General features: G+C 40.5%; 2 protein-coding genes across 7 annotated transcripts in view; both read left to right on the forward strand.

The window, feature by feature from the left end:
- Positions 1-12872, forward strand: part of LOC309618397 (uncharacterized protein) — a gene marked incomplete at its 5' end in the record, with an annotated part of 132484 nt that extends 119612 nt beyond the window's left edge. Inside the window, 3 exons of one of the 5 annotated variants that reach the window (XR_014238448.1) lie at positions 7612-7753; positions 7915-10800; positions 12490-12872. Coding sequence is in view for 2 of the 5 variants with exons in the window: in XM_082372099.1 (XP_082228225.1) it covers positions 7612-7753; positions 10687-10800; positions 12490-12612 (379 nt within the window). Of the gene's footprint in view, positions 1-7611; positions 10801-12489 lie in introns of all 5 variants that reach the window. The other 4 variants (XR_014238449.1, XM_082372099.1, XM_082372100.1 and 1 more) reach the window with 4 other exon arrangements.
- A 6120-nt stretch (positions 12873-18992) lies between these two features.
- MED13 (mediator complex subunit 13) overlaps positions 18993-26141 on the forward strand; it is a 93560-nt gene continuing 86411 nt past the window's right edge. Inside the window, exons 1-2 of one of the 2 annotated variants that reach the window (XM_082371940.1) lie at positions 18993-19838; positions 21675-21909. In XM_082371940.1, coding sequence (XP_082228066.1) covers positions 19773-19838; positions 21675-21909 — 301 coding nt within the window. In that variant the 5' untranslated portion in view covers positions 18993-19772. The remainder of the gene's footprint in view (positions 19839-21674; positions 21910-26141) is intronic. The other variant, XM_082371941.1, reaches the window with a different exon arrangement.

Below are 26141 nucleotides of genomic sequence, written 5' to 3' on the forward strand. Positions count from 1 at the left end.
TAACCACTTTTCTGACTTCTAACAAAATTGATCAGTTTCTTCTGTTTTAGAATTTCACATAAATGGAATATATATTATGTATTCTTTTGTTTGTGGCTTTTTTGGGTCAACATTGTATCTGTAAGAGTCATCCACATTGTTGCGCATAGCAGTAGTCTGTTCTTTTTCATTGTTATATAGAGTATTATATGAATATATATTGAATGAACTCTTTATTCATTCTACTGCTGTTGGACATTTGGATTGTTTCCAGTTTTTAGCTATTATGAATAATCCTGCTATGAGCATTCTTGTACATATCTTTTGGTGAACATATGTTTGCATTTCTGTTGGGTATATATCCAGGAGTAGAATTGTTTGGTAAAAGTATACACACATGTTCGATTTTAGCAGATGCTGCTAAACAGTTTTCCAAAGTTGTTGTAACCAAGGATATTTTTTTATCCTTCCTAAATCTCTTGGATCCAGAAGGAAAGGGGTGCAGAGGCAAGCAGAAATTTGGCTGGCAGTGCCAGCAAGTGCGAGTTAAAAGCAACTCTTCCCTCTCCTCTGCCATTGTTTTAGTCAGGTAGTTTTCTTTCCAAGGCAAAGGGCTTGGAAAATAGATGCCACCCAGCTGCAGTTGGCTGGTGGGATTCCACAATACCAGGGCTTAGTATGAAAGAATCTCAGCTAAGTCAATATAGGATACCAAGCCAGAGGAGTTAGAACAACTGAAAACGGGGCAAGAGGTCAAAGTCCATGTGGCCTAGAGGAGAAAGTGGAGTCCCCTGAAGAAAGAAGTGGGATTGACACAAAGAAAGAGGGAGATGCCTACATCAAACTGGCATGTAGGGCCAAGAATCCAGGATGAGGAGAGAAAGAACAAGCAGGTGAAAGGTGAATGGGAATGGGTGTGTGGTTCATGACCAGCTTTTATACACCAGCCTAGAATGGTCAACCAAGTTAAAAGAAATGGAAAAAAAAAAAATCAAAACAAAATAATCTCATCCTACTGAAAACCAAAGCTGAGTAAGCCTTATTTGGAAACGTCTTTTGAGGATAATTGCAAACTTCTGGGAACTTGAATGGAGAATGTGGGGGTGGAACAAATATAGAGTTTTCTGTCAGAGATGTAATGTTTGTGTAACACACATCTCTCCAGACCACTCTAGTTTGACACTACAGTTGGATAATATGGACAGAAGCAGCCTCCACAAGAAGGTCACTGGAACCACAGGTCCCTTCTGTACCTCTCAAGGATATAGGGGGGAGAGAAAGTCTCACATGCATTTCTGAGTGGCTATTCACTGACTCATATCACTAACCACAGCCGGTGTGCAGCCACTTCTCTGCTGAAGTAGAGAGAGATGCCTTCCTCCCACCTGTTCTATAATTAAGCCACAAAAAAGGGTGACTTTGGGCCCTGTTTCCTTGGGTGTCTTTAACGGTACAGGACGTTCATTTGACTTTTTGTCTTTCACTTGAACAAGAAACTGAGATGACAATGTGAGTGATTTTACAATGCACCATACTCAAAAATCATCTCTTCTTACTGACCTCCCCCGGCCCAACCATGTAATTCCTAATACTAATTGTGTGACCTCAAACAAGTTACTCAACCTCTAATATTTAACTTTCTCATGGGTAATATGGCAAGAAAAATATCTACCTTTCAGAGTTACTGTGAGGATTAAATGAGATAATAGGTAAGGGGTCACCCTTGGTGTTCCCCTACCTCCACGAGAGGAGTGATTAGTCTGGTTGGTTAGATCCCAAGACACTGACCAGGCCATTTCCCCCAGCAGATAGGGTCATGCATGATGTGTTGGATCATACGCAAGAGAAGGATCTCTCCGGGGTTTTCTCCCTTTGTCCCCATGGGACCGAGTGACAGTCCAACCCAGGCATGCGCTCAGGCTTAGAGAGAGGGAACAGCAGGTTGTAGTTACACTGTGAAGGTGTGGCCTGGGTCAGCCAGTGTCCATCTTGATTAGGCAGCGTCCTAGCTGTCCTAGTGGTTAGATATTTTTAATTTGGCCCCTGAAAAAGGGCCCTATAAGCCTCCAGTTCTAGGTATGTGACCTCAGACCACCTTATCAGAAAGTGTAAGCCTAACTAAAATTCAGGTGTTATTTTTCTTCTGCCACTGTCTCCTGTGTATAGTTCTCCCTCCAGACCTGGAAGGTGGGGGGATGGTTGTGGTCTAAGGTAGGATTCTGGTATTCTTTTTTTTCTTTAATTTTTACTAGGGTATAATTGACTTACAGTGTTGTTTTAGTTTCAGGTGTACAGCAAAGTGAATCTGTCATACGAATACATATATCCACTCTTTTTTAGATTCTTTTCGGATTCTGGTATTCTTAAGCCTCTTGATCTAATATTAATTAATGGGACTCCAAACCAACCGTAACCTTTAACATTATTACTATTGGTACTGTTTTGGTTATCTATTACCGCTTAATAAACCACTCAAAAATGTAGTAGCTTAAAACAACAATCTTGGGCTTTTGTTTGTTTGTTTGTTTGTTTTTGGCCACACAGCTTGTGGAATCTTAGTTCGCCGACCAGGGATTGAACCCAGGCCCCCAGTAGTAAGAGTACACAGAGTCCTAACCACTGGACCACCAGGGAATTCCCAACAACAGTCTTGTTGGGAATCAAGATCACGCAAGCTGTGCGGCGCGGCCAAAACAAAGAAACAAACAACAGTCTTTTGTTGTTGTTGTTATTAATTTCTCATGATTGTGTGGGTTGAGTGCTTGGTGCTCTGCTGGTCATTTCTGCTGGTCTCATCTGGGTCTCTAACATGGCTGCAGTCAGATGGCAGCTGGGGCTGGAATCTCCAGGATGGCTTCACTTCCAGGTCTGACACCTTGTCAGGGATGTCCAGAAGGCCAGACCCAACTGGGATGGATGTTGGCAAGGCAAGAACTCACTTTCTCACCATGAAGACCCCTCTCCCTCTCCACATGGACTTATCAAATGGTGCTCAGGGCTCCTGCAAGCAGAAAAGTAGAAGCTACCAGACATTCTTAGAGCATAGGCTTGGAACAGACACAGTGTCACTTCTGCCATTTCTATTCCTTAAAATAAGTCACACGTCCAGCCCTGATTCAAGGGGAGGGGCTACACAAGGATATGAATGCCATCAAGTGTGGTTGACTGGGGGTTACTGATGTAACTGACTTCCATAAGAAGTATTAGTATCAGTTTCATTTGCAGTCTCTAGATTTAGTAAATGTACACCAGGATTTACCTCTCTTCTGACTCAGGATAAGTTTTATTCTACATATGGTACAATCTCCATAGAGTTTCCTGAGAGTTGGGGGTCTCAGTGTATAGGACTGGTCATATAACCCCACATATCCAGTCACTATCTTTTGTATGTGGTTTAATTTAAATCATTCAAATAAAGCCTCTGTTGACCCACCCTCTCAAATTTGACCTCGAAGGGCTGTGTAGAGGATTAAGTAAAATCATCTATGTAAATTGCCTGGCACTCTGTGTCAGTAAGAACTCAATAATGGTAATTATTATTTTATTATTACCAGGGTCCCTAAGGTATTGGGCTGGCCTTGGTAAAAACGTAATGAGATGACTTTGGGACGTCCCAGTTTCCCAGGGCATGTGAGTGATTAATACCCAAGAAAGCGGGTGGAATTGTTAACCTGAGATAATGGGGACAGAACAGGTTATCAGCTGCCCACATGCAAGATGAAAAGAGAATCAACAAGTGCAGTGGCAGGAAGTATCAGAAAAACAACAACAACAAGAAGAAAAAATAGAAATAGTCTGAGGTCAGATGAATTGGAGAAAAGAACTTAGAGAATAGATATCAGAACAAAGGAAGAACCATTTACTTCTTAGTCAGCAATAGGCCCCTAACAGGTGATAAGGGTAAGCTAATAGAGAGATTACCTGGGAGGGGAAGGAGATGAGGAGCTGCCAGTTTCCAGCTTGCATGGAAGACAGAGCCAGGTACTGACTAGACTGAGAGACAAGTGGGACCTACATTCCCTTTGGAGCAGTATCAACCTTCCAACACAACCAATTATGGATGATCCAGACAGCAGAGGACAAAGGAAAAAACAGCCCTTGGAAGGTAATAAATCAATGCTGTCCAGAGTGAGGAACCTGAGCCAATCAAAACAGCTTTGGTCTCATCATGATTACAGGGTTAGCATTTAGTCAGTTTATAACTCACTATCTAGAAACTTCCTTTTCCCACCTCTGTTACTCAAGTTTTCCTCTTAGTTCTCTGAGAAAAACAAAACAAAAACAAAAACTAATAATCTGTTTGAGAACAAAGAGATTAAATAAGATGTAAGTAAGATCATAGAGGTAAAAAGCATTTTGTAGACTTATAAGACTCTACAAATGTGAAGTGCTATTATTTTTAAGGGAAGCAGATTCAAGTGTTGCTCAGAGAGGGGGGTGTTAGAGCCCCATGACTGAGGTGAGCAGCTAAAGCTGAAGAGAGAGGGGAGTTGTAAAAACCACAGGGAGATGGTAGTAAAACCATTGCTAATTGTTGACCTTCTGAGCCCTCCTCCAACCCCGCCACCCCTCACCCCTCGCCTCTGACCCTCACCTCTGTCCCTTTTCCCAATAGCTTTGAGAGAGAAAGTGTTTGGTATTATTTACATTCAACTAAATTTGTGAACTGAAGTTGCAAGGAAAAAGCTAATGAGTATTTAACCACTGTATTAAATTAATAAACAAATATCTAGATACAAGTAATTCAGAAAGATGTGCTGAGAGTAAAGCATAGATAATCATCTCTCTCCTAGCTTCATTTCTACCAGAGAAAGAAGAATTTCTGAACAGAAAGGGAGCAAAATTTATGGGGAAATACTTTAGTAGTAGGCTGAAAGGAGGGCAGTTGTAGCAATAATTTAATTTTATCATAAACACAGCAGGAGGGTCTTGTAGGGGCTTTTGGTACTAAATTAGCCTGAAGCTACAAAGCTGTAGAACTGTATCAGAAAAGATGTTTGACTTTGCCTATAAGGTTCAGTATAATTTTCACTTATTCTTTAATTCAGCAAGTGTTTGTTGAGTATTTATACATATGGTCTGTCTGCCCTCATGGAACATCTTTTCTGGAGGGTGAGACAGAAAATAAAATAATACATAAACAAACAAATATGTAAGTAGAATTTCAGGTAATGATAAATTCTATGAAGATAATTAAATTGGGAAAGGGGATGGAGAATAATTGTGTACTCATAGTATATTTGTTCCCTCTGAACTTAGCATGGTAAGGGTCCATAAGTGCCAACCAAATAAATGAATAAATGACTGCTTCCTCCCAAGTTCAAGCCCTCACTACCTCATGCCTAGCATATTGTCAATCGCCAATATGGGTCATTCTGCGTACATTCTCCCTTTGTTTTCAGGCATGATGCACACCATTACCCGATTTAAAATGCAACTTTTTTTTATAGATTTTATTTATTTATTTGTTTGTTTGTTTATTTATTTATTTATTTTTGGCTGCGTTGAGTCTTCCTTGCTGTGCGCGAGCTTTCTCTAGTTGCGGCGAGCAGGAGCTACTCTTCATTGCAGTGTGCAGGCTTATTGCAGTGGCTTCTCTAGTTGTGGAGCATGGGCTCTAGGCTTGCGGGCTCTAGTAGTTGCGGCACGTGGGCTCAGTAGTTGTGGCTCACGGGCTCTAGAGCACAGGCTCAGTAGTTGTGGCACACGCGGCATGTGGGATCTTCCTGGATCAGGGATCAAACTCGTGTCCCCTGCATTGGCAGGTGGATTCTCAACCACTGTGCCACCAGGGAAGCTGGACAGGTGGATTCTTCACCACTGTGCCACCAGGGAAGCCCTGAGCCCCAGGTTTCTCATCTGAGAGAAGGGAATGACAACACAGTTATATTGGTGAGTTTAGGCTAAGTTATGCTGCAGGAACAAACAATCCCAGATCTCAATGGTTTATTACACATGAACATTTATTTACCACTTATTTGATATGTCCACTGTGGGCCAGCGTGGGCCTTGTTTCACCTGCACTGGTGGAGGCTCCACCCTCTAGTAAATGCCTCAGACTCCACGGCAACTAAGTCACATGATCTCACTAACAGCAAGGGAGCCTGGGAAATGTGAGTGGGCAGATAGATGCTGTGAGGCGTCCCTGGCACACCCTTTCCCATGCCCCACATTCTAGGCAGGAGGCTCAGCGTGTGGTCTGCTTGTTATGTTAAAAAATGGAGACAGTCTCTAGGTCCATCCACGTCTCTGCAAATGGCACAATTTCGTTCCTTTTTATGGCTGAGTAATATTCCATTGTATACATGCACCACGTTTTCTTTATCCATTCCTCTGTTGATGGACATTTAGGTTGCTTCCTAAATACATACACTGAGGTGCATGTATCTTTTGGAATCATGGTCTTCTCTGGGTATATGTGCAGGAGTGGGATTGCTGGGTCATATGGTAGCTCTATTTTTAGTTTTTTAAGGAACCTCCATACTGTTCTCCATAGTGGCTGTATCAATTTGCATTCCCACCAACAGTGTAAGAGGGTTCACTTTTCTCCATACCTTCTCCAGCATTTGTTTGTAGATTTTTTGGTGATGGCCATTCTGACCAGTGTGAGGTGGTACCTCATTGTAGTTTTGATTTACATTTCTCTAATAATTAGTGATGTTGAGTCTTTTCATATGCCTGTTGGCCATCTGTATATCTTCTTTGGAGAAAAGTCTATTTAGGTCTTCCACCCATTTTTTGATTGAGTTGTTTGTTTTTTTGATATTGAGCTGCATGAGCTATTTGCATACTTTGGAGATTAATCATTTGTCCGCTGCTTCATCTGCAAATATTTTCTCCCGTTCTAAGTGTTGTCTTTTCGTCTTGTTTATGCTTTCTTTTGCTGTACAAAAGCCTTTAAGTTTCATTAGGTCCCATTTGTTTATTTTTTTGTTTTTATTTTCATTACTCTAGGAGGTGAATCAAAAAAGATCTTCCTGTGATTTATGTCGAAGAGTGTTCTGCCTATGTTTTCCTCTGAGAGTTTTATAGTGTCCAACCTTACATTTGGGTCTTTATCCCATTTTGAGTTTATTTTTGTGTATGGTGTTAGGGAGTGTTCTAATTTCATTCTTTTACATGTAGCTGTCCAGTTTTCCCAGCACCACTTATTGGAGAGGCTGTCTTTTCTCCATTGTATATTCTTGCCCCCTTTGTCATGGATTAGGTGACCATAAGTGCGTGGCTTTATCTCTGGGCTTTCTATCCTGTTCCATTGATCTATATTTCTGTTTTTGTGCCAGTACCATACTGTCTTGATTATTGTAGGTTTGTAGTATAGTCTGAAGTTAGGGAGCCTGATTCCTCCAACTCCATTTTTCTTTCTCAAGATTGCTTTGGGTATTTGGGGTCTTTTATGTTTCTATACAAGTTGTAAAATTTTTTGTTCTAGTTCTGTGAAAAATGACATCGGTAATTTGATAAGGATTGCATTGAATCTGTAGATTGCTTTGGGTAGTATAGTCATTTTCACAATATTGATTCTTTCAATCCAAGAACATGGTATATCTCTCCATCTGTTTGTGTTGTCTTTGATTTCTTTCATCAGTATCTTATAGTTTTCTGAGTACAGATCTTTTGCCTCCTTTGTAGGTTTATTCCTAGAGATGTACAGCAAAGGGAAGTCTACTCAACATTCTGCAAAAACCAGCCTCCCAGCAGCCTGCGCTCTCTTCGCCGTGACAGTCAGAGCCCTGGTTTGGGTGTAAGTGATAGCACCTGGTGCTGGTGTGTGGTGAGCACCCTAAAATGCAACTTTTATCATGCCACTTTTCTACTCTAAAACCTTCAGTGACTTCCTATTGCCTTTTTGTTTTTTTAAACAAAGTTTAAAGAAAATAGTTTATTTATCTATCACTGAATCTTATTTATTGATGAATATTATTTCTCTCCTAGGTCTTACTAAAGACATGTGGTATCCTTTTAATATTATTATTAAACTGAACAACTTTACAAGAAAGAAGGTAGTAAACAGTAAACTATATTTATGTCACTTCAAACCTTTGAACTATGAAATCACTAAACGTTAGCACTGAGAATGGCCTTGAAATCAGTCGAGATCAACTCCTTCATTTCATAGGTGAGGAAACTGAGAACAAGCAGATAAATTGCTCAGATATGGATACCCAGCCAAGTGAAGGCCCTGTCACAACTAGAACTCAGCTCTTCTATTCTCTCTTTCTTTCCACTACACTACATTTTACATATATTTACATATTTACATTATACATATATTTCTACATGGTTTAATCAGTATATATGCTATTTTGTGTCTCTTCTATTTACATTACTCTATGTACACATTTCCATGTATGGACATTAAGCTAGGTTCTTGTCATTTTTGGTAGCTACATGGCATTCCATCATATCCATATAGGCTATGGTCCTTTATAAACCATCATTTTGAGTTGCATAAGAAGGAAAACTAGCTTACACTAATACTTTGTGTTAACTGTTTTTAATAATAAAATAGTATCTGCTGCTGCTTTGTAAATTAAGTTTAAAAAAATCATATATTCTTAATCTGGTTTACTCATATATTCTTTTCTAAAACCGGGCCTGCTCATTTTTTGTGTTTTCTAAGTGCCATTTGTATTTAAGTTTTTTAAAGTATGCAAATAGGTCAAGGTATAAATATATATGAAGTATGAAATTATTTTGCATTGAAAACTGCCAAACCCACTTACTACTGATTCAATATACGTACATATTTATGTTCCTGATCATTCTTTGTAATTCATCTCTTTGATCATGGCTATTCTGCATTTGAATATATAAAAAGGGCTTTGGAAAGTATTATTCTTTTCCGCCTTCCATCTGAAAAACAGAGGGAAAGAGTCTTAAACAAAGGTGAATACCTCCAAAGTTCATGCAATACTTCTCAAAATGTCTCAAGATTTATGTCTTTGGGGCTCCCCTGGTGGCACAGTGGTTAAGAATCCGCCTGCCAGTGCAGGGGACACGGGTTTGAGCCCTGGTCTGGGAAGATCCCACATGCCGCGGAGCAGCTAAGCCCGTGCGCCACAACTACTGAGCCTGCGCTCTAGAGCCCGCAACCCACAACTACTGAGCCTGCGTGCCACAACTACTGAAGCCCGCGCGCCTAGAGCCTGTGCTTCACAACAAGAGAAGCCACTGCAATGAGAAGCCCACGCACCGCAACAGAGTAGCCCCCTCTTGCCGCAACTAGAAAAAGCCCACGCGCAGCAATGAAGACCCAACACAGCCAAAAATAATAAATAAATTTATTAAAAAAAAAAAAAAAGATTTATGCCTTTGGGAACATTAAGCCCAGAGTGGTAATCCAATGATCATTTTGTGGTGTTGCAGTATCTTATTTTTCTTGAAATTCATTACTATAAGAAAAAGCAGATTTAAAAAAAATTTTCTAGTTCATATTTGAATTGGGTATTGAATGGACTGCTTTGCATCCAGAGAAAACTTTCAAGAGCAACACACTCATAAATTGAGCTTTTTAATCATTGTTATTTTTGTAGTTGTTCATTTCAACATTTGAAAATCACTAACCGTGGATGCTGTGTAGAACTAGGAGTAGGTAAGAACTGAAGAGCAGAAGAAACTTCTCATGGGTAGCATTTCTTGCCCAAATTGTTAATAATAACTATCATTCATTGAGCCCTTACTGTAATTGGCATTGTGCTAAGCATTATTACTACATTATATCATCTAATTCTTATGACAGTTTGGTGTTATTACCCCCATTTTACGTATTGGTAAACAGAGGTTTGGAGAAGTTAGGTAACTTGCCCAAGGTCACACTGCTAACGTAATCAGAATACAGAGCTTTAATACCAAAGCTTATGCTTTTCATACACCACACTGCCTCTGCTTGGCAAATCACTGAGGGAAAGGACGGTAGTTTACCTTTGGAATGGTCTCATAGGGGAGAACTACATAAAGGGTGAGGTGGTTCCTATGAGAAGAATATAAGTCCTTTTATTAATTGAAATGTAACATCTATTCTGGACATATAATTTAGTAACTTATCCCACATTGAAAGATAAAGGTTTTGAATGAATGCAGTGAGCTTATTAAAGAAAAAGAAATTACTGATTATTTACATAGTTTTCATGTTTTTTAAAAAGAAGCCTTCTAAAATCAAGCATGTCCCATATTACACATACCTGTCCCAGAAAAAGACGGATGAATTTGTTTATGGTGAGCAGAGAAATGAAACTGGTATCACGATAATACATTTCCTCATCAATGATGACTCTTCAGCCTTTGGATCAATCTTCATTCTTAAAAGGTTCCTGACTTGCTTAACTTGTGCAATAGGAACATTTTTTTTTTAAAGATAGAAATTCAGAAGGCTGGCTTAATTTGTGCTGAAATTCTTTAAAATTTGACCAGGTAATATGATGTTTTTCAATACGGCATACATGATTTGGCTGCCCAAGATATATCTATTTTGAAAGTAGCTTTGTTGAGGGAAAGAGTATTAACAAAGGAACCTAGAAAGGTAGAAAACATGCTATGGTAGCCAGCCTTCAAGATAACCTAGAATGATCCTCATGTGTTGGTATTCCCCTCGTACATTGAATCAGAGCTGATTTGTGTGACAAATAGATTACTGTAGAAGTGACAGTGTAGGATTTCTGAGGCTAGATAATAAAAGACATTGTAACTTCTGCCTTGGCGCCTTAGATCCCTTGCTCTAGGAAAAGCCACCTACTGTGGATGCAAGGACCCCTGAAGACAGACCTATGTGAAAAGATTCTGAGGTCTCCTGCCAACAGCCAGCACCATCTTGCCATCCATGTGAGTGAGTCACCTTAGAAGCAGATCTGGTAGCCTCAGAAACTGTGAGAGATAATAAATATTTGTTGTTTTAAACTGCTAAGTTTCAGAATAATATGTTACACAGAAATAGATAACTAATATAGATGTTGCTACCTGGAAGTGAGATTCAGCCATAATAAAATCCTAAGATGCATAAGTAATTTGGAACTGGACAACAGACTTTGGGGAGAGTGTTAGTGGAAGCCTAAAGTACCTTGAAGAAACTGTTAATAGAAGTATCCCACTCTTTTATATGGCTGCAGGTGAAGGCTTGCAAAAAAATGAGATAATGTAATTGGAAACTGGAGGAAAGGCAGTCCTTATTATATAGTGGCAGAAAGTTCAGTAACACTGTTCCCTGCAGTAACCAAAAGGTAGAAAATGTGTCTAGGGCTTCCCTGGTGGCGCAGTGGTTGAGAGTCTGCCTGCTAATGCAGGGGACATGGGTTCGAGACCTGGTCTGGGAAGATCCCACATGCCGCGGAGCAGCTAGGCCCGTGAGCCACAACTACTGAGCCTGCGCGCCTGGAGCCTGTGCTCTGCAACAAGAAAGGCCGCGACAGTGAGAGGCCCGTGCACCGCGATGAAGAGTGGCCCCCGCTTGCCGCAACTAGAGAAAGCCCTCGCACAGAAACGAAGACCCAACACAGCCATAAATTAATTAATTAATTAAATTTAAAAAATTAAAAAAAAAAAAGAAAATGTGTCTAATGAACTGGGTGATCTAGCTAGGGAGATTTCCAAGCAAAGGTTTCTTCTTGTTGCTTATGGTAAAATGTGAGAGGAGAGAGGTAAACTAAAGGAAGAACTGTTAACAGTTTAAACAAAAAGGAGACAGAATTTGATGGTTTTGAAAATTCTCACCTTCTCTGAATGGCAAACAATGCTAAAATTAAGATGTAGCTTCTGAGCTACAAATCCAGGGCACTGCTAGTAAAACATGGTCCTAAGATGAAGCCAAGGGAGTGATTGTAAAATCTTTTGTTACAGTCTCAGAAAGATTTAAGGTTGTGCATCAGAATACTATTTGGCCAGACAAAAAGTCCTCTAAAGAGATTAAAGGTATGTGTCACACAGTCTCTCAATAAAATGATAAAGCACCTAGGAAGCTTAAGGGCATTGTCCATCAGTTATCTCACCAGAAGCTCAAGGTAGAGAAGAGCTTATCTGAAAGATATTTGTAGGTGTGGCTTTCATCTAATGGAGTGGACCCCAATAACATTCATGGAAGGCTCATAACATTTAAAAAATAGATATGTATGCAGAAACATTGCCATCTTGGACCAAAAGGGTTAGAGACAGTACAAAATGAAAAGAGGTCTTTGGACCCTCAAAGTTCCACTGGCAAGAAGTAGGCTGAGAAAAGTTCTCAGTGGTAAACATGGGCTATCTTTCATTAAAAAAAAAAAAAAGGGAGAAAGGGAGGATGACTCAGGGGTCAGATCCAAAACTCCAGAACATGGAGCTGAGAGCCAGGGAGAATTATTCCCAGGATTTGAGACTTAATCAAGGAATGTTCAACATTTGTTCAGCTGGTTTTCAGAATTATAATGGACCAGTGACTCCTTTGTGCCCACCATTTTCCCTCTTTTTGAACAGTTACCCTGTTACACCTGTCTCACCATGGTGTGTTGGATGTATGGAGGGGCACATAAGTTGTTGTTTTAGTTTCACAGGGGGAGAGGAACTGTACTCAAGGGGCTGTACTTAAGGAACTACACCCAAGGAGCCTCAGCTGTACCTGGACCTGATTTAGAGGATGAGATGTTGGACTTCAAGCTGACGCTATAATGAGATGAGACTTTTGGTGACTTTGGGAGGAAATGAGTGTATTTTGCATGTGGGAGGGACATGAATCATTGGAGATCAGAGGATGGACTGTGGTAGCCAGCCTCCAAGATAGCCCTTAATTATCCTTCCCTCCTTGTATTCACACCCTTGTGTAGGCCCCTCCCACACTCTATCACAGTTGGTCTGTGTGACCAAAATCATGTAGCAGAAATGATGGTAAGTTACTTCTGAGAATAGGTTATTAAAAAAACTGCACCTTCCGTTCTGGTATCTCTGTCTTTCTCTATCTCTATCTCTTGGATAACTCCCTATTGGAGAAACAAGCTGCCATGTTGTATGCAGCTCTAAGGAGAAGGCCACCTGGAAGAATACTGAAGCCTCTGGCCAATGGCCAGCTAGGAACTATGTCCTGCCAACAACCATGTGAGTGAACTTGGAAATCAAGTCTTCAGCCCTACTCTAGCCTTGAGATGACTGCAGCCCCAGCCAATATCTTGACTGCAACCTCATGAGAGACCCTGAGCCAGAACCACCTGGCTAAGTCACTCTCGGATTACTAAACCTCAGGAACTGTGTGAGATAATGAAATGTTTGTTGTTTTAAGATGTGAAGTTTCAAGGTAATTTATTATGCAGCAATAGATAACAAATACACCAGCCCAAGAGCCAGGACTTCACAGCAGAAGCTGAGAGACCACAGAGGGAGGTCTGATGCACTCTTGCATATTGCCCCATCATCATAACACCTAGTACAGAACCTTGCTCATAGTAAATTTCAGTAGGTATTAAGTGAATGAATGAGTGAATGTCAAAGCCAGTGATAGAAATGGTATAAAACTCTGTTACCTTCATCTATATTACTATTAAATCCCTTATATACTCTTGGTAGAACTAAGAGATTCTAGAATAATCTTCCTATTTTCTTGGCTGGTCACATCTTTTGAACTCCTTTGAACCTTTTCTTGGGGGAAGAGAACAATAAAATTGCAAACCGGTTTGTATCTTGGCAGGAGTAATTATCCTACGTGACCAAAGTCCTGCCTGGAACCTTTTAGCAGGAGCAGGAGGTTCAGCAAACTGCACTTGTCTCCTCTCTCAACTTTGGCTACTCTGAGAAAAATCATCTGCTCAATAAGAAAGGAATGCTCAGCATTTTGCAAAAGTGATTTCCTCTACTTCCCTATCTTCCTTGTTGATACCTTGATGGAGGGAATAAATGTGAAACAGAAAGAAAGGATGTTTTCAGATAAGCTCCTCTTAATTAGTTCAGGCCTCTTCACTTCCTGCCTGGATTATGACAATGCCCCCAACAAGTCTCTTGGCATCTTGTTTCTAAAAACAAATCTTAGCTCAGCACTCTCATGTTTAAAGTTTTCAGTGGTTATTCATCCTCTTCTGGACGAAATCCAAACTCTTCATGATTTGGCCTTGAGGGTTACTTCTTCAGCCAAATCTTTTCTTACCAACACCAGGCTTTCCAGTCCTCCCCCTATTCCTTCTGTCCCTCTCCTTCCCCTCTCATCTGCATCTTCTAGCTCCACCCGACTCATCCTTCAAGATTTAGTTTCAACTGCACATCCAGGAAGTTTCTCTTGAGCCCCTCACAATAGATTAGCATACTTTACAGACCTCTTTGGCCTTGGGCAAGTTGCTCTCTAAATCTCAGTATCCCAATCTAGAAAATTGGGATAATATAGTATGTACTTACCTCAGAAGCTTGTGTCAAGGATTATAGATAATTAATGCAAAATACTTAGCACAGGGCCTGACATACATTAAGTATTACATATTAGGTGAGAAATCATACCAATGATTTAATCCCATCTCTTTATTATGTTTGAGGAAACAGAGATCCAGAGGAGTCAAACGACTATCTCAAGTAAAATAAAGATGGGGGAGGGGAATATCTGATTTGCTTATGAAGGTTTACAAGCCAAATTTCAAAGTGAGGAAATTAGGGGGAACTGGCTTCAAATTTAATATTAAAATAAAACATGTATTGAGAAATAAATGAGGTTGAGAGTAGATGCTGTACTACTAAGAAAAATGGCAAGTCAGGGCAACTGTCAAGATAATTCAGGATATTTGAGGCTTAGAACTGAAAAGTGTTCTTACTGTCTCAACTTGCTAATTTACTATCTGTTTATTTCTATTTTCAACTAAGAGTGTCTGTGCATTCACTAAATAAAACGGTTTGTAATGCCTCAGCCTTTTGTTTTCTATTGAATCAAGTACAACATTAAACCATTAACATGACTTTAAGGAAATCAATATTGTCCCCGGGCTCAAGACCACTCACTCCACAGCTTAATTGGTCCTTAGCTTTCAGCTTTTGACTGTAGACTTGTATTCTCCAACACAGTAGCCACTAGCCACATGTGGCTGTTAGGCACTTGAAATGTGACTAGTCCAAACTGAAATGTGCTTATAAGTGAAAGTACATGCAGATTTTAAAGTTTTGGTTAAAACAGCAAACCATCCCAATAATAAATTTTTATGTTGACTACATGTGAAATAATAGTATTTATGTTACATTGGGATAAATATAATACATAACTAAAATTAATTTCACCTATTTCTTTTTCTCTCTTTTAATGCGGCTACTGAAAAAAATTTAATTATTTATTTAGCTCTTATATTTCTACTGGACAGAGCTGCTCTAAACCCTGGGATTTTTCAGGATCAGGAGGGGAGCATAAGTCCTAAGGCCAAACATTGCCCTTTCCTGGACTTTCTCAGTCTCAGGTGATGTAAGTCTGTCACCCTTCCTGGAGGCCTGGCACCTCCATTTTCCCATTCAGAATGGAGCCCTTAAAAGGATGAAGAAGTTAAAGAACAGTTTTATTGTTTTATTTTTTATTTTTTAACATCTTTATTGGAGTATAATTGCTTTACAGTGGTGTGTTCGTTTCTGCTTTATAACAAAGTGAATCAGCTATACATATACATATATCCCCATATCCCCTCCCTCTTGCGTCTCCCTCCCACCCTCCGTATCCCACCACTCTAGGTCTTCACAAAGCACCGAGCTGATCTCCCTGTGCTATGCAGCTGCTTCTCACCAGCCATCTGTTTTACATTTGGTAGTGTATATATGTCCATGCCAGTCTCTCACTTCATCCCAGCTTACCCTTCCCTCTCCCCGTGTCCTCAAGTCCATTCTCTATGTACAGAACAGTTTTAAATGTAGATCACTGAGTGAATCCATGTTTCAAAGAGTGGAAGACAATAGGTGATTATTGACTCAAGGCAACCTCTCAGTTCATCTTAAGATTCCTGGTTGGCTCTCCTATTTTACTTGGATTATCTCTTTTAATTGTCACAACAACGCTAACATATATATGTGCTATTATTACATGCATTTTATAAAGTAGTAAATGGAAGTTAGGGAGCTAGCAGGCATGGTGTGGAGTTTTCATCCTAGTTTGTCCAACTGTCCAAGTGCCATATCTAGCAAGATTATGAACTCCTTGTGTATCCTGTACCTTGTCCTTACATGACCTGACTGACACATTGTAGATGACAAATATGTGTAGTAAAATGTATATATAGTATGACTTCAACCATATATATATATATATATATATATATATATATGAGATATATATGGAAAGTCATGGGCATATGGGGGAGTAATATACATTTAAAATTTTTTCATCTTTACGCTTTTCTGTATCTTCCAAACTTTTGACAATGTACATATACTGTTACTTCCCTTATTCTTTAACTCACACAGAATGTCATTTTAAGAGAATGTAGGTGGCTGCTGACACGTTCTCTGTATGCCGATATTGCCCTTTTCTCTCCTCCCCATGTTTCCAGTCCTCTCACAGTTGGTGTCCCCTTCCTCCACTTTGCTTCTTAATTCTTTCTCTCTCAGTCTCTCTCTTCTACTTTTTCACCTCTCCCTCCTGCCTCCTCGCCCCCCCCATCTCCCTTCTTTTTGAGAAGATTGACATTCAAATGAAAAGTCAATCAAATGTTACTTCCCACCTGGTGGGTTTCAGGCAGATTCTATCTGCCTCTGGAGTCCTGAGGAAGGTGCTCAGGTTGTGGGGGGGGGGGGGCGGTGGGCAGTGGAGGGCAAGACTTCTAAAGAGGATGGTTTTAGATAAAATAAAAGGTGGGGGAGGACTTTTCAGAGTGACAAAAGCAGTGGGAACAAGGGTCTGAGGATTCTCTCAGGGAAACAGAGATGAGCAGAGGGTCACTTACCTTACTGGGCCTGGAGATTGCTGTCTCCCAGTGTGGGAACTCGGTTAGAAAGGATGTGAACCTTAGTTGATTTGAGCTCCTGGACTGAATTAGTCCTGGTTGTATAATCGACTTTGATATGTGGCCTTTGGATCTGAATTGGGTTTAATAAGATTTAACTGTTTCAAAGGGCTTTATAAGAATTCATTTTATCCTTCAAATCTGATTTCAAATGCTACCGACTTTGAGATGCCTGCTCTGACTTTGGTGCTCCTCGTCCAGCACTCCTATTGTGCCATAGTTGATACATACATATTAAAGCAATTACCTACATTGTATTTTATCTTATTCTGTGGGAAATGGTTCCTTTATTGCCTTGCTTCAGGAATCTTTAGGGATATGCATGTATCTTATTCATATTTGTATCCCAGGCCTAGCACAGACCAGGAACACACTCAGTTGAGCATCAGGTGCTCAATAATGATTTTTAAAAATATATTAATAGCTAACATTTAGTAAATACTGTGGCAAGCCCCATGCCTGCACTGTTTCATCCACCAGACGCTTTAGGAGAAAAGAACTTTCCTTATTTTTAAAAAATATTTATTGATTGATTTATTTTTAAATTTTTGGCTGTGGTGGGTCTTAGTTGCGGCATGTGGGCTCTTCCTTGGGGCTCGAGGGCTTCTAGTTGAGGCACGCGGGCTCCAGAGCGCGAGGGTTCTGTAGTTTGTGGCAGGCAGGCTCTCTAGTTGAGGCGCGTGGGCTTAGTTGCCCCGTGGCATGTAGGATATTAGTTCCCCCACCAGGTATTAAACCCGCGTCTCCTGCATTGGAAAGTGGATTCTTTACCCCTGGACCACCAGGGAAGTCCTGAAAAGTACTTTGATTATCCCTATTTTACAATGAGAAAACTGAGAGTAAGAGAAATTAATTTGCTCTTGGATCAAAGTCAAATTTGATCCAAGATCGGCAAGTGACAGAACTTTTTCTATAGACCTTTGGCTTCAAGATCTGGACTCTTCACCACCATATGTGAATCTATATAGGTAGAGGAGGAAAGCTTTTTAATCCGTGGCTGAAGAAGTGACATATAAGAATCCACCATTATTTTACAGAGGCCATTAAGATTAAAAATTGGTAAAGTCCTAACTCACTCACTGATGTCTCCAGTTTTTTGAATCACCTTTACTTCTTCCTCCCTCCTTCCTTTCCCCCTTCCTTTCTTTCTGTCTCTGTCTCTCTCTCCTTCTCTCCCAGCTAAAAGTCTTGGGCAAAAAATGTTTGAACTCCTACGTTGAAGTGTAATCCAGTCAAAAACTAAATGTTTTGTGGGAAAGGGAACTAACGTTTTATTTGACTCCTACTTTTTACCATTCATTCATTTGCAAATTTACACCTATCAAGCACCTACTGTGTGCTAGGAACCTTTTTTAGACACTAGCGATGCAGCGGTAAACCAAAGTAAGTCCCGGTTCTCACGGAGATGACACTTTAGTGGGCACTTTACATACACTGGTTCACTTATTCCTCACAATAGCCACACCTAATGATGACAACAATAATAGATAACTCCAAACAGTGTTTATCTGTCCCGGGCACTGGGCTACGTGCTTTCTTTGTGTTAACTCAATTACCACAACAACCTGTGAGGTAGGGGATATGTTTTCCTCATTTCGCAGATGAGTAAACTGAGACACAGAGAGGTAAGTGATTCGCTCGAAGTTCGAACCCAGGCAGGGTGGCTCTAACTCCCAGGCTGTTAACCACAGGCTATATTGTTTCGTTTATGTTTCTTAACATCACAACTTTCAAGTGACCGAATCCTCCTCTCTCAGATCATCTGACTCCCAAGCCCAGGGGTTTGCTCTGCACCCCATGGCCTTGTGGAATAAATGAGAATGGCTTGGAATTTTTGCAACACTTCCTCTTCCAAAGAATTCAAACTGATTTCAACATAATTCTCAGATTTGTGATGTGAACCCTCTTGTACTGTGAATTCTCCGGCAAGGAGAAAGATAGCGCCAGGGCCCGGGTCATCTCACACTGGCCGGGGCACCCAGCAGGTGGCGCTATTTTAGTGGCCACCAGCTGGCTACCCCGTCCCCCTGGGCTCACCGCCTCTGCTGAAAGCTTCCCGGCCCTCCCTCGCTCCCTCCTCTCTCCTCCTCCCCACGGAGCCCGGGCCCATGTGACCTTCAGGCGGCCAATGGGCGAGCAGAGAGGGCGAGCTGGTCCCTGTGGCCGCCATTAAAGCGAAGGGAAAACCCGTGAATTCGGATTAAAGGGGGAAAAACACCGCCCGCTGGGCCCACAAAATGGGGGAGACTACGGCGTCCCGGCAGTGAGGCCGCAGGAGAGCGGACGCTGGTCCGGCTTGGCTCAGGGACGACACGAAGACACAGCCAGAGAATGGTCTGAGCCCGCAGACGCCGCCACCACCTCCGCCACAGAGGAGACTCTGGGCTTAAGGACATCGCCGCTGCCGGGCCGGGGGCCTCGGCTTCTCTCCCGGTTCTCGCCCTTCCCGCCCCTCTGCGGGCGCCTCTCTGCCCGGGAGAACCCTCCAGGGCTTGGGCTCTGCCCTCTCGGACTCGATTTTAATTATTTATTGTGTAATTTATTATTTTTTCTTGTGGCAGGGGCACACATCCCCTCTGTCCCCCAGAGAGGGACGAGCGTCCGCGGGCTCCGCGGCGGCCTCAGTCCGGCCGGCCGGGCGAGCGCGGCCCTCCCGCCTCCGGCCCTCGGCCCCGGGCGGCTGGGTGCCGGCCGGGCGGCGGGGGCTGCTCGCGGCGGCGGGGGGGTGGGTGGGGAGGGCTGGCGGCCCGGCGGCCTCCTCTTCCACCGCCCCCCCAACCACCACCCCCCCGCCCTCCCCGGTGTCTGTGTTTCTCTCTCTGGTCGGAGGCGGCGGTAATGGCGGATGGTGGGTTGTGGCGCCGGCGGCGGCTGCTGTGAGGGACGATGAGTTCCTCCTTCGTGCCGAACGGGGCCAGCCTGGAAGATTGTCACTGTAACCTCTTCTGCCTGGTGAGTGCCGGGCGGGGGCCGCGGCGAGCGGGCGGTGGGGGAGGGGCCGCGAGGTGCGCCCTTGGGCCGTGGGGGAGGGGGTCCGGGTCGGATCCAGATGCCCGAGTCCCCGGGCGAGGCCCAGCCGGAGCCGGCGCCGCGGCGAGCTCCGCACCAGCCCGGAGACGCGTTCCACCCCCGCCGTCCTGGGCTCTGTTTTAGGAGCGTCGGCCTTTTTTCTTGTTTCCGACTCCTTTTTTCCTCACCGTAGTCTTGTCTTCAACTTGGGCTCCTTATCTGGCAGGACGCTGGCATTTCCCTCTCTGTGTTTCTTGCTTAACTGTTGCTTTTCTCCTTATTGACCATGAACCCCCTCCTCCCACTTTCCACTATCGCCCGTTCTCCCACTACCTCACTCTGCTCATTTGGTTTCTCCCAGTAAACAGGACCCCGGAACTTAAGCACTCTTTTCGTTTTGCGTTTTTTCATATGAGTCAAACTGTAGGGGGTTAGTTTCTTCCTTGGGTGACTTCAGACTCTGTGTAAAAAACAGTAAATGCCATTTCATATGTTTTCTGTTTTAAACTCTGAAAAGAGTTTGCCATTTTGACAATTTCTGGCCGTCTTGCTTTTATTAGAACATTATGTTTGTGTGAGAGGGGAGCGGGCTGATGGAGGAGGTGCCGTGGTTCTGTACTAAATGTTTTTATATTTGTCTGTTTTGCCTGCGTTTTGAGAATGTTTTGAGGAGGCTGCTCCTCCTTTTATTGGAAAGTCAGGGGAAGCTGGATGTAGGGAAGACAATTGTGTAGGTTGGCCCAGGTCTGGGAACATCCAATAAAGACTTTCAAAAGTACCAACTGTTGCAGAATTCAGTCTTCAACTAGATAGTAGCTTAGCTTCATAAATGATTTGAAGTTTCGGTAACTTTCTTTTTTCGTTTTCCCTGTCCTATGAGAAATATTAAGAGAGTGTGTGATAGGTAAGTGGATTGAGTGGGCGGAGCACAACTAGTTGGCAAGTGTAAACTGCCAGTCGTGTATCAGCAGTTTCATTTTTGGCACCTTAGGCTTTGCACCTTTAAGTTAGATTAAAGAGTTAATGAATTCGCTCTGATGAATTTCTTTCACGATGCTAAATTGAGCTCTTTAATGCCTTTCCGCCTTATAAAATGTTTTCTTGTACAATATCCATTGATCAGCATCTCTTCAGATGTAATAAGACAAACAGGCTTTACGTTTCTGTCTTCTCCAACTCAGTCTATTTTTGGTACTTTTAGGATCAGGTTCTTTGAAGATAAGACTAGCACAAATCTGACGGTTCTTTGTGAGCAGCTATTTGACTTTTCCTAAAAGGGATGTGTAAAGATTTAACAAGGTTTTTTTCAAATGTAGTTCAGATTTCGTTAGAGCCATGACTTCTATAAACATGGAATGATGAATCTTTAAAAGTTAATTTTGTTATAAGTTTGACACCAAGGAACAGATGTAACCAGTTAGAACAGAACTTAGGACAGAGAGTAAATGTTTACTCAGTGTGCAGCGTTAAAGTACATGTTTATATTTAACATTGTTAAGTTTCTTTTATTTCTCCTTGGGACACATGTTTATTGACTTGCTATTCAGTGACATGTCAGTATTAATTTTTTAACTGTCTTTGTTCTTTTCCTTTAATTTTTGGTTGCTGAATTATCAGAATAAGCATTTTTTTTGTTTTTTTTTGGTCAGTGCTTTAATATCGTAAGCACGTGTTGAAAAATTGTAATGTCTTAATGAAATAAGGGACTTTAATAGTGAGTACTTTTGATTTTGAGTGAATACGCAGTAATAAAAAAAAATCATGCTTTCTTTTCTTCAGGCTGACTTGACGGGAATTAAATGGAAAAGATATGTATGGCAAGGCCCAACTTCTGCCCCCATTCTGTTTCCGGTGACAGAGGAAGACCCCATTTTGAGCAGTTTTAGTCGCTGCCTTAAGGCAGACGTACTTGGGGTTTGGCGGCGAGATCAAAGACCTGGAAGAAGAGAATTGTGGATATTTTGGTGGGGCGAAGACCCCAATTTTGCTGACCTTATTCACCATGACTTGTCAGGTGAAAACAACTTGTTTCTAACTAACGATATAGCAATGTTGTATACTTTTCTTAAAAACATTTGTATTAAAAATTAAGATTTTTTTAGTGGAACATTGTTGAGTATGAAACCAGATAAAAATTCAGCTTCATGTTTTATTTCACTGGGGTTAGTTTATTTTACTTAAAAATTATGCATATTATGGCAGGTTTTTTAAGCCTTGAGTAACTTTATTCTTTTACCACCTAGCTTTCTCATGAATTTCTGGCTGACAGGGCCCAAGGAAGGCATGTTATATTAATTAACTTAAGAAAAATGGAATTGGGGAGCATTTCCTAACAAAGTCATAAAATACTTTGGAAGCCAAGTGTAACTCATCTTTGAGTCAGTTCTGCCACTGCTCTCTTCTGTATGAATGTGTAGACAGTTGTAGAAGGATCTAGAAATGTTGTATTGTAACTTTCTCGTGTTTTTTTCCCCAGGCTTATAGTTACTTTATTATTTTTATTTGTGGTTGTTACATTATTAACATATGAAGGCATATGTTAATTTTCTTATTCTTGGAAAGTGATACTTTTATTTTAGATACTGTTCCATCAAAGACTGTCTTTGATATGAAACAGTGCCAACTTGTTAGCTTTTACAGTGGGACATGGGATCATAATCTGAAAAGTTAGAGAAATAATTTTATGAGCAAATCAGTAAAATTACTTGTCTTGTTTTCTTAACATTTAGGACCAAATGTTACTTTAGAAGGAGAAACTATAGCTCTTCATGTAATTACTGAAGCTTGTGTTTACTTTAGAGTCCATGTTAATTGAATCTTCGATAATAGGAGTGTAAATGATTAGTTGTTTGCTGCAGGGTACCAAAGACTTCAGCAAGATGTAACATAATGATTCTTGACTGGAAAATTTAGGATTTTTAGATAACTAAAAAAAGTTTTCTTATTGGAAGTCGAGTACTCTGACGTTTCTATTATTGTCCATTTGACCTATAGGACCTATTTTATTTTTGGATGTAATGTAATCCAGGTGACTATCTCAAACAAGCACTTAGTAAGACCAGCGTTTTTGAGGGAATATGTGTGTCACATTTGTTTTGATAGTTGCTTTTTACCTTCTAATGAACAAACCCTTCAGTGTTAATACTTACTTTTGAGAGTGCTTGCAATTCTTTTATGATAAATGCTTTCCAGCTTTTCCAGCTTTCCTAATAAGATCCTGCTGGAGAGTCTAGCCCTTAGTTTTAAGTATGTAGTGTGGTTCAAAATATGTTAAATGATGTGTTTGTATATACGTGTATATACGTGTATATGATGTAATATTCCTTTACAGCATCAGCAAGATGATGCTTTGTAATTGTCATGCCAAAAGCTAAGCCTGCCAGCTTCCTTTTTTCTTTCATTGACTTGGGTATGCTTGAGTTACTTTAATCTTTAAGTGGTCATAAAAACCACCTTACTGAAATATTTGTGAAGGCTGTTTTACTGTTGTTGATAACTATAGATACACTGTACTGGCTGACTTGGGGTTTCAGTCTTCTCAGTAAAGTTGGCAGAGCATCTGAACAGACCATCCCCCACCCCCGGCCCAGAGTCCATGAAACACATTTTGTGGAATCAGAGATAATTTTAACAGATACGTAGTATGTCTTACCTTAGTAGGACTAACATTTTGAAAATTAAAAGCCTATTAAAGTTAAATGTAAGCTGTTTTGATGTATATTAAAATATTATGTGGGTATTTTTTTTTGATGTTTCATGTTATGTGTTTAAATATGTTTTCTCCTGAAACTTGTTATATAAAAAAAAATTTCTTCTCTAGTTTAACTGTTTTTAGCATATTTTCTTAAAAATGGTAATACCGACACCTTAAAATATTGATTTGAACGTGATGAAAGTAATTTTGGAAGATTAGGCTTGTCAGATTTTGCTGAATGCCATTGAATACTAAGAATTTATCAGAGTGAAAGCAATTGAAGTAGTAAAGAAAAATATATTAGTAGTTGTATGTAATCATATTTACTGTTTTAAGTCTGTCCTGTACTGTTTTAAACAGGTGGTGTAGCCAATGGTATTTTTATAATGTTTTAGCTTTTTTTTTTTAATTTGTCGTTTACTTTAGAATGTTTTTACCTAAATCAGACATAGCTTAGAGAATAATAAGGTCTTTGCAGATAGAGTATATTTGTCGCGCCCTTTTGTTTGCTCCAGGGACACCGTCTGCCTCCCTTTTGGGGTAATTAGTCTGCCTCTGTCTCTCTAGCTAACCCCTTTTTCATTTCTTCCCATCTGTGGCACTCTATCCCCTTCCTTTAAGCTCCCCTGAGAAGAGAGCAGCTGGACAGTAGGGGTGGCATCAGCTGCAGGAGGCAATCCTGAGTTCCAAGTGGAGGTGTAGTAGTGAGAAAAGGGGATCTGGAAGGACCCAGGTGGTAACAAAAAGCTGGTTAATTTAGTTTCAGCGTGCTCTTCACAGGCAGTGTCCTTCTGTTTGCTTCAGCACCTACCACATCTTGTGACTGAAATATTTGTGATTATGGTGATAATGGTGCCTCTCTTGTTGGTGAGGGAAGGAGGGAGACATTCCTTTTTGCAGATTAGAATTCTCAGTTTTTCTTATTAACTCAGCAATAAAAGTACAGAGTTGCCTTTGCTTAACCCCCTTAATCTCCTTTGTGTCATCCATAGCGTATTTTTTTAAAGTAACTTTTTGTTTTAAAATAGTTTTAGATTTACATAAAAGTTAGAGATAGTATAGAGAGTTCCTGAATAACAACCCTCACCCAATTTCTTTTATTGTTAACATCTTCCATCAAAATGTACATTTTTCACAGCTAATGAACCAATATTGATACATTGGTATTACCTAAAATTGATACTTTCTTTGGTTTTCTTTTATTTTTACCTAATGTCCTTTTTCTATCCTATGATCTTATCAAAGATACCATATTACATTTAGTTGTCATGTTTCCTTCAACTGTTCTAGACTGTGACAGTTTCTCAGACTTGCTTTATTTTTGATGATCTTGATAGTTCTGAAGAGTTTGGTCAGGTTCCATAGTGCCTTTTAAATTTCTGCCTGCCTCTTACATGTAGCACATGTTTGGGTCACCTTCCTTTCAAGATTTGCTGATATGTAGAAATAGAATGTAAACTGGTTTTATTGCTAATTGGTAAAAGTCTGTTACAGCAAACCAGATCTGATTTGATACATACTTTAACTCTCAGTTACTTGTTTTGTAGCAGTAGTGGATACTATTTAGTAATTTGCAAAGACCTGATGATTTTGGGGTCAGGATTTGTGCTAACTAGTACTGGCCTAACTGTTAACGTTCCAGAAAGATAATTTGTTCATAATATCCCTTGAATCCCAAAGCCAAACACTTTTTTTTTCTTTTTCTTTTTGCTCTGTTCCCTCTAAGAGAATGGATAGTTTGATCAGTATCCATATGTTTTGATAGAAAAAGAATTGGAGAACAGAACTCCTCTTTGATTACAACCTTTTAAATTTTAATTTTTTTTGAATTTAAACTTTGTAGCAGTCCTCGTTCAGTGGTTGGTTGTGTGATAGAGATGTAAATGTGGTGGTGGGAAAATTTTAGCTTAATTCCTCTGGTCAAAAGTCTTTATATTGGTTCTTTTAAGTGTACTGTTAGTTTGCTTCAGATCAACGTTGTTTCATTATCATTAGTCTGTTCTTGAAGGAGAAGAGTTTTGTGGGTATTTTTATTCTGTGCCTTACCCTTTTTTGAATTTTATTGCTGTCATCATTGGCTTTTAGTTTTTCCCTTGGAACAAAAATAAAAACAACTGCTCCCTCTCTGAGGTTTGCATCTTAAAAAGAAAATCATAGTAGCTAGAATGTGATAAGACTCTTTGAGAAAACTGATACCTTGAGAACTGAAAAAATAGAATCAGTCCGGGCTAAAAATATTTATTTTTCCTGGCTCCTGTGGTATATATATGGGATTTTAGCAACATGTCCAAATACTTTTCATTATAACAGAATTTCATTGTAAATAGTGTCAAACTAAACAGGCCATTGTTTAGTCTTAGAATTTAATTTTGGATGCTTTTACTGAAGGATATTAATTACAGTGGAATTTAACCTCAAGTGGCAGCTTTAACAAGCTTGACAAATAGATAAATAGCAGCCAAGTATAGGAGTTTAGTGTCAGCCAAACTAAAAAATTGTTTTGTTCCCCAGGTAGCCGAAGAGAGTTAATTCATTTCTGTCTTCTGTTCTAT

This window comes from Balaenoptera borealis (genome assembly GCF_965194805.1).
Source record: "Balaenoptera borealis genome assembly, chromosome: 20".
NCBI lineage: Eukaryota > Metazoa > Chordata > Mammalia > Artiodactyla > Balaenopteridae > Balaenoptera > Balaenoptera borealis.